Consider the following 12,428-nt stretch of genomic DNA (forward strand, 5'->3'; position numbering starts at 1 on the left):
GGGAAACAGTTTGAGGGCTGGAGAGATGGCTTTGCAGTTAAGGAGCTTACGTGCAAAGCCAGAGGACCCTGGTTCAATTCCCGAGGACCCACATAAGCCAGGTGCACAAGGTGGCCCATGAATCTGGAGTTTGTTTTCAGTGGCTGGAGGCCCTGACATAGCTATTCTCTGTTTCTTTCTCCCCTTCTATCTCTCTCTCTCTCTCTCTCTCTCTCTCTCTCTCTCTCTCTTTCTCTCAAATAAATAAAAATGAGTTTTTTTAAAAAAAAAAGTAAGGAAAAGCAAATTCATATATTGCAAAAATTTTTAAATAAATACTAATTTGTTGAAAAAAGCATACTGAGAAGGATTTATCACAATCATGTGCTTTCAGTAGTAAATTCTTTTCTTGAGCTCTTTCTCCATAAAGGAATTCATATCCTATTATGAACATTAGCTATTTTCTTCTTTCTTTCTTTAGCTAAACTCTTATTAATATCTGCTTTCTCAGAAATAAGTGGATTAATTTAACCACCTCTTGTGGTAGGTTTTCCTTTAAAAAAAAAATAAAGAAAATAAACTACTTCTGTTTACCCTTCTGTCACCAAACTCATTAACTTAGCAAAAAAGTCAGTGTTCCTCTACTCACCATCCAAATTATGCTGCACCTCAAAATGTTTATGAAGCAGTTTTTGTGAAATCAAGAGGACATTGCTATGGAAATGATTAAGTTTAGTGGTTTCAGGAAATAAGTGTTTGCTTCCATTTTTTCAGGCATCAATATGTGTAAATTACTGCAGAATAGATTCCATCTGTTCTGGCTTTTCCCAGTGTGTTAATTTTGCATGGTTCTTTGTTTTTTCCCTCTTTTCCTTGATGAACTATGGAAAGTCACTTCCACCACAGAGCTCTGCTGTGAGCTTGAGGTTGGTCACTTTTCTTAATCCCCCCTTTGCAGGAGGGTCTTCATGATATTAGTGTCTGTTAATCTTTCCACAGATTTGTTATTGGACGAGAAAAACCAGGACAAGTGAGTGAGGTTGCTCAATTGATAAGCCAAACGCTAGAACAAGAGCGGCGCCAGAGAGAGCTGCTGGAACAGCACTACGCCCAGTATGACGCCGATGATGACGAGGTAGGGCGCGGTGAGCAGCCGCTCCTCTCCTGTTCCTGCACTCCCCACCATGCACCCACCACACGCATCTCACGCTGCCCTGTGACGATGCAGCAGGATCCTTGCAGCTTTTAAGGAGGATGCGCCTGCATTGAGCTAAAATTCAACCTCTTGGAAAAGAAGTGCCACCTACATCTGATACTCACTTAGGAATCAAGTCATGGTTTCTGTTAGCACTGTGAAGGCCATGGAAACAAATCCATCTTCCTTTTACCACACTATTAAAAAGAAATTCTTAGAAACAAGAGAGTTAAAAACAACGAATGTGAGTAATGTCTATCTTTATTGTTGGAATTAGCTGTTTTGGGTTTTTTTTCTCATCTTTTTCCAAATGTTCTACATTAGCAGCTGATGCTTTTTCAAAGAAAAGAAGCAATCAGTAAACATTTAGGTGAAAAAGCACACACACATACAAACATACGTGGAGAAGGACTGATGGTTGTTGAGTGCTTCCAGAGGTTTGCTTCCCCCGGAAGAGAAAGCTCTTTGCATGTGCTCGCCATGATTTGTGCTAACGTGGAGCAGAGCAGGGCTTTCCCACCAGCACATGTTCCCTGGTGTAGGTACATATTGGAGTGATTTTACATCCTGCTCTCTGTAGAATATCAAGTAAATGAGTGGAAGCTAACTCCCAAGTGAAAACAGTTCTCCAGAACCCTGGGTGTTGTAATGTAATACAGATGCTGGTCTATTTCTAACGTCAGTGCCAAATGTATACTGATATACCGGGACAACGTGCTTTATTATAAACACATTCAAATGCACACATGTTTCATATTGGCATGTCAAGAGATTCATCAACAATTTAGTTGCAGTATTTCATACTTCATAAACCAGCAAATAGTAAGATAAAATAAATATGCTTCATGTCAGCTGATGTAAGCATACTGAAATTTTTTATGTTCAACTTCTGCTCATCTGAACATCTTATTTTTCCAGACTTTTCAGGGTTTCTAGCCAGGACGTTAAAAAAAAAAGATTAATAAATGGACATTCAAATATTTTTCATGTATATTTTATCTGGAATTTTTGTAACCCAAATTTATATTAAGTTTTCATGTTTGAAAATGTATTCTCCATTTATTATGGTCAAAAACTGTAAATGGTATATCAATTAAATGTTTTTGCTTTTACCTTTTTTAAAATTAGTTTTTCAAGGTAGTGTCTTATTCTAGCTCAGGCTGATCTAGAATTTACTATGTGTCTCAGAATGGCATTGAACTTGCAGCAATCCTCCTACCTCTGCCTCCTGAGTTCTGGGATGAAAGGTATGCACCACCATGCCCAGCTATTTTATGCTTTTGAGATGCTGTAGTCTAGGCTTCTCTGGAACTTGTAATCCTCCTGCCTCAGCTCTTGATTGCTGGTATTATAGGTGAGAGCCACCATGCCTAGCTCCAACTAACTTTTGAAAAAGAAGCATAATATATTAGGTATCTTCTATATGAATGAAATAGTCTTATAGAAATCTGTTTCTCCATGTACCTTTTCATTTTTGGAATCCATTTGAAAGGGCAAATGTTGTCTAATTATACTGAGATGATAGTCTAAAGTATGTTATTTTGGATTTTGCAACTCAAACCACGTTCCCAAATCTTGCACCAACTTTTCAGTTCTCTGCTCTAATGTTCTGAGTTCTACTCAAAGTATTGGTTGGTTGGTTACAAGCCACCTACAGGGTCCTGGAATCATTCTCTGGAGGGTTTGATTTTCACCTCACTTACCTGCAAAGTTTTGGGGTTTGAGGAGCAGGCAAGTATGGTGACATCCACTAATAGAAAACAAGGGCCCCGCTAAGGCTGCACTTATTTGTCCTTGGCTTTAAAGTACAGGAACTTGACTAGATCTCAGAATTCCTCCCAGTTTCTAATGTTCTCTTCATATGAAATGACACATCAGATCCTGAGCTGTGTGGTGGGCCATGGTTATAATTAACACAGGGGAGGCAGAGGTAGGAGCAGAATGATTTGAGTTCAAGGTCAGCCTGAGCTACATAGCAAAACCTGGTTTAGTTTTGTTTTCTTTAAAAGTTAGATGGCCAAATTATTGAAGTTCCCCTAGTTAAAATTATGCATCATGTATCCCATGCTTCTTCCAGTTACTTTGATGAGTTAATTACGTGTCCTCCAAAACCTTAGCCAAAACACCTTTAGTGTGTGGGAGGGGGGACAGAGAGAGAGACAGAGAGAGAGAATGAGTCTACTCTATATAACATGTGTCAGAAGTTAATATATATTATATGATTTTTATATAATTTGGTAGTTTAAATACAATTTTTCTGAATATTTAGATTTAAGAACATGTGTACCATGTAAAAGGTTGGTTATGAGTTTCACTTCTTTACTTGAGTTTGGAAAGCAAATAGAGTTTATTATCATCTAGACAGGGGTAAAAGAAGAAAGTAAATAGTACTAAATGCATAAACTTTAAGCTTTTAATGATAATTTTCATATATGTATATCACTTAATCTTTAAAGCAATTGGGAGAGAATTTTTTTCCTACACAGTAACAGCTGATATTTTTTCTAATGGTCCAGCTAATGTATAGCAGAGCTTGGATGAAACAGGCTCCCTGGACCCAAGTCTGGGCACCATGTGTTTCTGAGTGGAGTTCATAGAGCACCTGACAATTCTGTCTTCACTCCAACCCACACAGAATAACCATGTGAAGAGGATCCCTGTTTAGAATGATGGAGTTTCTTGTAGTACTTAGGTTCTCTGAGTCTATTCTGTGTTTCTAGTTTGGGAAATTGAATCCTTGGAGACTTACTTTATTGTATTCAACAGCCCATAAGAATTATCTGCATACAGCTTAAAGGGAACCATAATCAAGTACAAAAATGTGTTACAAGAACTTTAAGTTTGGTTAGAAGTGAAACATTTCCCTTTTCTGCAAGCTGTAGAACTAGAAAGCAGATGCTGCTGTCTTGCCCTATGTAATGCTCACAAGACTGAGACCAGAGACTCTTCCTTGTGTTTTTCTTTCATCTGTTTCCTGAATTGTGTTTTCTCTCTGTCTTGTGTGTTTCACAGTTCCTCTCTAAAACATACCAAGGTAAAACCAACGTTTAATTTTTTATACACAGGAGAGATGAAAGCTATATAAGAAATCCCCACCCCAATATTGAGGCTTCCAGTATTGTCACTTGATTTAAAAAATTTATTAATGCTACCAAATATTAAATCAGTGACTTAGAGGTTTATTACCATATTTTATGTGTACTCTTGTCTTCTTATTACTTCTTGTCTTCTTGTTAAGGAAAAGTAAAATTACCCTTACTAAGATATAAGGATATGAAAAGGACCAATACTGAGTATCCAATGGATATGCGGTCTTTGAATAATTGATTTAATTACATACATAATTTAGCAGTTTATTGATTTATATAACTTTATTAGAGCAGTCCCTGAATGTATGTAATCAGCCATTTGGCTTTTCACCTTCCTTATAATTTATAGAATCATCTGGTGATCTTGAATTTATAATAATTTTTATTTGCTTATATCTGTCAAGACCTTCTATGGACACAGTTAAGAAAAAATATCTAATTAGACACAGAGCAACCAAGTCCAGTCAACCAATTTCTAAAGCTAGCACTTAGGTCAGCGTTGTCAGTGGAAAGATAGGGCACTCCTGTTTTTGATCATAGTATTCAAAGTTGATTCTAACTTGGAGCTCATCACGTTGATGGAGAGGAGTTACTTGCTTGCATTGGCTGCACAGAAAACATTACAGTGGGAGAAGTATATCTTGATTATTAAGTGCACTGGTCCTCTGAAGGAGTAAAGAGTAAAAGCTCAAAAATAACACTTATTATGCATTACTTATGCCTACATATATCTATCTTAATACTTGAGAAATTCCCAGAGTATGCTGTAATAGATTTGAAATGTATACATATACCCTCAAACTATTTGTCTTTGCTTTTTTTTCTGTTTCTCTCCAAATACTTAAAGTAGAAGAGTTTAAAATGAGCAAAAAGCTAATTCCATTTGGATTTGCATTCCTACTTCTGTTCACAATTAACTATTCTAATTAAAAGATGATAATAATCAGTAAAAGTTATCCTGACCAAGGACTCAGGAGTAAGAGGGAGGATTCTGTAATGCTGGGGAAATGGAAATCTGAATACTGATATTTTACATTACCTCTGATTATGTCTGTGATGAGTCTTTGCCTTTCTGTTCTGGATGTAATAGAATTATTGTTCATTTGTTTTTTTCTTTCTTTTCTTTAAACAATTTGAAAGGTAACCATGGAAGATTTCAGTAAGCCTCTCAGACAGTCAGCACTATGTCATGAAACTCTGGGGGTATGGTCAATTTTTCTACTAGAATTTAATTTTAATATTACTTAATATCCTGTTTTAATCTATAACTGATGATAGATATTTAGCCTTCCAGTGGTGAGATGGTTATGATTGGTATTCATTTGTGTGTACTGTATTTATGTTTTGTGTTCTTTCTGTCAAAGAACATGGTGCAGAATGAATTACTCTGGGCTCAGATAAGAAAAAGAAGATGAGTTGCTACTGCATCCTTTTTGTATTAGAAAACAGATATGCTCACAGATGTTAAAATGAGGTTTAAAATTATATGATTGTTTTCCATAAAGATCCTTTGAAAACATGATATTTATTATATTGTCAAGTCTTTTGTTATAGACGTCATTTCAATATAGAAGTTCATAATAGGGTTAATCATCATTCCAGAATCTGAAGCCCCTTATATTAAGATATAATTTAATCTTTTCTTTATAATTTGTTTTTGCTACTGGAAATTAACATAATATCAATATTATAACAGTATTGGCTCTTAGGATACTTTAAAGTACTGGAGAAAATTTTAAGTAGGTATCTACATGTATATTTATTTTTATTGTTCCTAATTAACATGTAACAATTAAAAGCAAAAGTATAATGGAATCTATGATTTAGATAAATATTAGAAGGTTTACAATAATGCAGTTTTTGTATGCAAGGCTCTAAAGGGATGATATAAATTTGACTCCTATTTTTGTTCCTGGTTGGAAAAAGTTTGTGCTGTGTGAGCAAGAGATGGTAGTTATTATAGTGGCATTTTAATAATGTGAGTTTAATATGGAAACAGTTTTCCATATTATGGAAATATGGAAAAACAAAAGTACGACATTTTTACCAAAATGTAGCAGTACCCCTGGGTACTGGACATTAGTGGGGTATAACCAGGATTAGAATATAAGTATTTTTTTCTTTTTTCTCTTGGGATGGGGAGCTTCTTTAATTGTTGTTGTCAACTTTCTAGAGCTCTGTGACTGAACTGCAAGGAGGGTCTGGAAACTGCAATAACAATAACAACTGTTTCCTTAAGGTTTGTTTATTTGGTGGAAAAGTACACTTGTTTTCTTGCTTCTCCTGTGAAATTAAATATTCTATGTATCTTATTAACTTTCTGTGCTTTTCTAGAACTGTGTGTTTCGTGTTTTGAATAATACTCAGAAAATATTGGTTTTGTAATATGGACTCACTTTCTAATATTTAACCAGGGATGTTTTTAACCCTTAACCTCTTAAACATTTTGTGATTCAAATTAAAGGGGGGAAAAGGAAACTCAGTCTCAAGGGCATATGACATTTATATAATACAATGAACATGGTGTTTTATATTGTTTTTAAATCCAGTATGTTTTCTTTTCAAGAAAATAATTTTCTGATACAAATTACTTGTTTTTTCACTGTTTATTTGGATTATTTGTAGAACAGAAATAACAAAATGTCTGAAAAGGTATGACCCTTTAAACAGGAGCAATTTAAAATGGAGGCCATGTGTACAGAAGAGATAAGTGGTCTGAAAGTTATAAGAGGAGCCTGAAGGATAATAAAGAAATATATTTTGTATGTGTGTGTCCATGTGCACATGTGTATGCAGGTGTGCATGCACATTTGTGCTAATGATCACTATAATTAAAACAGAATCATAAGGTTCTCAGCAAACATTTGGTTGAAGATTGTGTCCATGCTTGTTCTAGCCTAAGGAATGTGCACATGCACTTCACAAATATACTTACCCAAAGCCCCAGGAGGTAGACATAGCTCTCGACCTTAATGATCTTCCCAAGGAATATGAAGACATGCTTTTTTGTTCATAGGGACATTATGACATGTAACACTGAGCACAAGTGGGGGAAAATTAGGGTCAAGAGAGACGGAATTAGAATAGGAGCCTTTGCTTAGATATTTTATCTTTTAATAGTACATTGTCTTTGTATAATTTATAAAAATTAAAATGCATATGAATTTATTTTTCCTACTCTTTACAACTGCCACACTCTAATATTATTCATTCATGAGCTATTAAATACAAAAGCAACAACAAAAATACTTTGTCAGATTCTTCTAGGTCATTGAACATAGACTGACAACATGTAAGAGCCGATTTGAATGTCACTGGGAACCATGTGAGAGCAATTCTACGTGACACCCACAGCCATGTGAGAGCAGTTCTGTATGACTCTTGGAAACATGTTGGAGCTGTTCTGTGTTGCAGTGACAGACTGCAGAGCTTGAAGTGTTAAAGAGGTGACATAGGAGCAAGCATACATGACAGCATTCTTTCAAATTAAAAATGCTGTTTTATAAACTGAACCTTATTCTTACTTAAAAAGTTCTAAAGTTCAAATAGTCATTGAAAGAGACAGATCTTTCTAGCCTGAGAAGCCAATTTATCTTCTGGTAGGCCATTGGAACCCCCGTTTGCTCATCAGTCTTGCCTGCCCTGACTGATGCCCTCTGCACTGGTGCTTTGTTTCTCTGGCATGTTCATATAGTCTTGTTTGCCATTCAGAGCTCTGCTTAGGCTGCATTACCTCCACTAAGCCTTCCTGTCTATTTTTAGGGAGCCAGTAACACCATATAGATCTCTTATCCTTTTTTTTTTTTAATTCATAAGCTTCAGTCAGTTAGCCTGTCTTCTCATCAGTGACAAATGTTCACAAGATAGTTGACTTTTAATACATACAGGAATGAACACAGACCTGGACACATTAGATGAAGCTAAGAAATTAGACTAAACTGAACGACGAAAGCAGGTGGGGATGAAAACTGGAGGATAGAGTTAAATGAGAATGAAATTTAGTCAAGAATATGATGAGGGAACAGAGTGTAGAATACAAGAGCAAATGCAGCATCAAAGCTGGGAAGACAAGAGGAGACAGGATAAAGGCTGGAGAACAGTCTGTATTCAGTCTTTTGGTGCTTTGGACATCAGCACTTCCTACAGGCTTTTGCCTTCTTCCACATTAAGTGTGTCTTGAGGAAGTGTGACATTTGAATCACCCTAGCCCTGTCACTTGCCTGAAGTCCTCTACAGTTGAAACCAGAACAAAATAACTTTTTTTTTTAAATGTTTCATTTATTTATTTGAGAGCGACAGACACAGAGAGAAAGACAGATAGAGGGAGAGAGAGAGAATGGGCGCGCCAGGGCTTCCAGCCTCTGCAAACGAACTCCAGACGTGTGCGCCCCCTTGTGCATCTGGCTAACGTGGGACCTGGGGAACCGAGCCTTGAACCGGGGTCCTTAGGCTTCACAGGCAAGCACTTAACCACTAAGCCATCTCTCCAGCCCCAAAATAACTTTTTGTCCATTGAGAGGTTTAGTCCTTTTACAGTATTCAGTGACTCAGGTTGGCATGACTTCTTGCTCAAAATGGGATAATCCTACAATAGATTCAGAATACTCAAAGTGCCCTACTGCATGTCAAGTTCAATGCTACATACATGGCCACCTTCTACTTCCAAAGGTGTTAGCTTAGAAATAGCCTTTAGATGTAGAAATGAGTCTTCATGAGAAATAAAGAGTAAATGGCAATCAGACTAATGTGGATGGTGATGGAACCAGTTTTAGAGATGCTTCTTCCTCTAAACCTGACACTGATGCTAGTAAGAATGGTGGCAGCTCTAAGAGTTCTGCAGCTCCAGATTCAAAAGAGATCTAGACAATTATTTTATTCAGATAAAATGAGCATAAAGTAAGGATGGAGCAGATCTTAAATGTATAATTTAATTTTTCATTTTATCTCTATTTGACAATCAACTTTACTGAAAAATTTACATACAATACAGTGTATCAGTTTTAAGTGTATCTAAATTAATGGTTTGGCAAGAAACCACTATCAAAACAAGTGTTTACCTCAAGGAACTTTGCAGTTACACCCCATCTGAAGCAGCCATTCCATCTGCTTTCTGACACTACAGATTAGTTTTGCAAGTTCTAGAATGTCACTTGAATGATATTCAGGATGCTTATATTCAGCTTCTTTGATTCATTCTATTGTAGTCAGGTTTGCCTTGCTGGCAGAAGTCACCGACCAAGAGCAGCTTGTGGGGAAAAGGATTTATTTTGCCTTACAGGATCAAGGGGAAGCTCCATGATAGAAGGGGAAAATGGCACGAGCAGAGGGTGGACATCATCCTCCTGGCCAACATTGGGTGAACAATAGGAACAGAAAAGTGTGCCCAACACTGGCATGGGAAAACTGGCTATAACACACATTATCCCGCCCCCAACAATACATTATCTCCAGGAGGCTTTAATTTCCAATTGCCATCAGCTGGGAAACCTAGCATTCAAAACACCTAAGTTTATGGGGTACACCTGAATCAAACCATTACATTCTACCCACCCCATAAACTGATAACCATACATGATGCAAAATGCAAAGCATTTAGTCCATATTTTAAAATCACCATAGTTTTTAATCATTCCTAGTGATGTTCAAACATACCCATATTCCAAGGTCATTTAACTGAGCCATAATACCAAAAAAATAAACCAAAAACCAATAATGGCACAGAATAAACATTCACACTGCAAAAGATGGCATTTGGCATAGCAAAGAAATATTCAACCAGTGCAAGATTTAAACAATCATGGCAAACATCAGACCAGTAGCTACAAGTCCAACAACTCTAGCCAGTGACAAATCTCTTAAGTCTGATGGTCCTAACCAGCAAAAAGTCTCTGGAGTTCCAATTCTGCCCCTCCAGCTAGGCTACTCACAGTCCTGGGAAACTTCATCTGGGGCCAGCAGCTCTCCTTAGCAGCCATCTTGTAGTCCCAGCATCTCCACTGGGTCTCCATTGCAACCCACGGTCCATCCTTATGATTCCATCAGGTCTACATGCAGGCATCCAGCAAACCTGCTTCACATTGCCCATGGCCATTTCTAAAACACAAGGCAGTGTTGCAAATTTATTGGCCCTCTCTTTCCTGCATTTCTTATACTCCATAATACCCGGTGGGGTACTGATTTGTTAATCCAGGAGGAAATAACACAGACCTTGAAGAACAGGAGACTCCTTCATCATTAAGGCCCCTTGAAAAGACTGCATTTTCCTCTTGTCCCAGTGCAGGTCAGCTGGATAAATCTCAGTAGTTATAATCACTCATGTAATTGCAGCTGAACAGGCAGCAGTTTTGGCCAAAATATTTCATTTCTATGCCACGTTACTCTACTTATGCCAGTCCATTTCTATGCCATGCAACCCTGCACAACTTCTCAAGACACAGTCATAACAGCAAGCCTCTCACACAAACTGCTTCTAGCCCAGTTCAGGCAAAGGTCTTTCTCACCCTCACAAGCCAAACCTCATAGTCCATAGTTATTACTGCATTGGGGTCTTTCAACTCTGACAGTATAGTCCATCAAGCTGTACTTATAGCACTGCAAGGTATCTCTTAGGCCAACATTTCAAATCCTTCCCCTTTCCTCTTGAAAATCATCTCCATAAGGCCAAAGTCACATAGGTATCCAGCAGCAATCCCACTCCTCTGTTACCAATTTTACTGTTGCAGTCAGGTTCGCATTGCTGGCAGAAATCACCTGAAAAAGACCAGCTTGTGGGAAAAAAGGGTTTACTTTGGCTTACAGACTCAAGAAGAAGCTCCATGATGGCAGAGAAAACAATGGCACAAGCAGAGAGTAGACATCATCCTCATTGTCAACATCAAGTGGACAACAGGAACAGGAGAATGTGCCAAACACTGGCAAGAGGAAGCTGGCCATATTACTCATAAGTCCACCCCCAACAATTCACCACCTCCAGGAGGCTTTAATTTCCAATTACCATCAACTTTGGAACCTAGCATTCAAAACACTTAAGTTTATGGGGACACCTGAATCAAATCACCATACATTCTAACATCATTTTATCTTTATACTTAATCCTAATAATTATTATGATGATACTATGACAGGTCTTGGTTTAAAGGTATCGTAGACAGAATTCTATCCCTACCCAAAACTGAATCTACCACCCCAAGGATGCATGGAAAATTACAAATGTCAGACCTTATTGCCAATTAGAGAGGAAGAAAACTTTCTGTGAGAAATCATTGTTACAGTAGCCTAAATGTGTGCTGAGTTTCATAAAAGAAAGTATCCCTTCTTGACATGCTTACCTTTATTCAAGACATAAGAGTTAAAGTTTCAAAATCATGAGTTTCTTGGGCTGTAAAGATGGCTTAGCAGTTAGGGCACTTGCCTGCAAAGCCTAAGGACCCAGGTTCGACTCCCCAGAATCCACATAAGCCAGAAGCACAAGGTGACACCTGCACTCAAGGTCACACATGCACACATGATGGCAGCTTTGATGCCAAGAATGTAGTACAACCTTGATATTGTAAGATGTATGAGCTAATTAAGTGTCACCTTGGTAAGAAAACCTCATAATGATGCGAAGGAAAACTTAAAGGTTTATTTCATTAACAAAATTAATGCAAAAGAAATCCTGATCAAAATGTCATCCAACTACATCTACCAACATATAAAATTGGTTACATAGCCTGATTGGATATAGCTAGGAATGTATGTGCAGTTAACATATCAAAATCAACCACCTCTTGTATCTAACAGTGTTCTAGGAAGAAAGGAGTTAGAGGAACAAATTGGAAAATTAGTAAAACTGTTATAGTTCATAGATGATGAAATGTATATTTAGAAAATTCAAAAGTATCTATTATAGAAATCATACAAGATTTTAACAATTTTTTGACTATGTAGTATAAGATATAATATCTATTTCAATATATCTACAAAGAGGGGAAAATATAATTTATGAGTTGGAGAGATGGTTTAGTGGTTAAAGCACTTGCTGGTAAAGCCTAAGGACCCAGGTTCAATTTCCCAGTACCTACATAAAGTCAAATACACAAGGCAATGTATATATGTGCAGTGGCTAGAGGGCCTGGCATGCCCATTCTCTCTTTCCCTCCCTCCCTCCCTCTCTTTCTCTGTCT

At 37.3% G+C, this 12,428-nt stretch overlaps 1 protein-coding gene across 7 annotated transcripts in view; it reads left to right on the forward strand.

Moving 5' to 3' along the window:
* Ppp1r9a (protein phosphatase 1 regulatory subunit 9A) overlaps positions 1-12,428 on the forward strand; it is a 336,716-nt gene that overhangs the window by 242,925 nt on the left and 81,363 nt on the right. For all 7 annotated transcript variants that reach the window (XM_045159908.1, XM_045159910.1, XM_045159909.1 and 4 more), the window contains exon 6: positions 979-1,114. In XM_045159908.1, the coding sequence (XP_045015843.1) occupies positions 979-1,114 (136 nt within the window). The remainder of the gene's footprint in view (positions 1-978; positions 1,115-12,428) is intronic.

Source organism: Jaculus jaculus, chromosome 10, assembly GCF_020740685.1.
Source record: "Jaculus jaculus isolate mJacJac1 chromosome 10, mJacJac1.mat.Y.cur, whole genome shotgun sequence".
In the NCBI taxonomy this organism is placed as follows: domain Eukaryota; kingdom Metazoa; phylum Chordata; class Mammalia; order Rodentia; family Dipodidae; genus Jaculus; species Jaculus jaculus.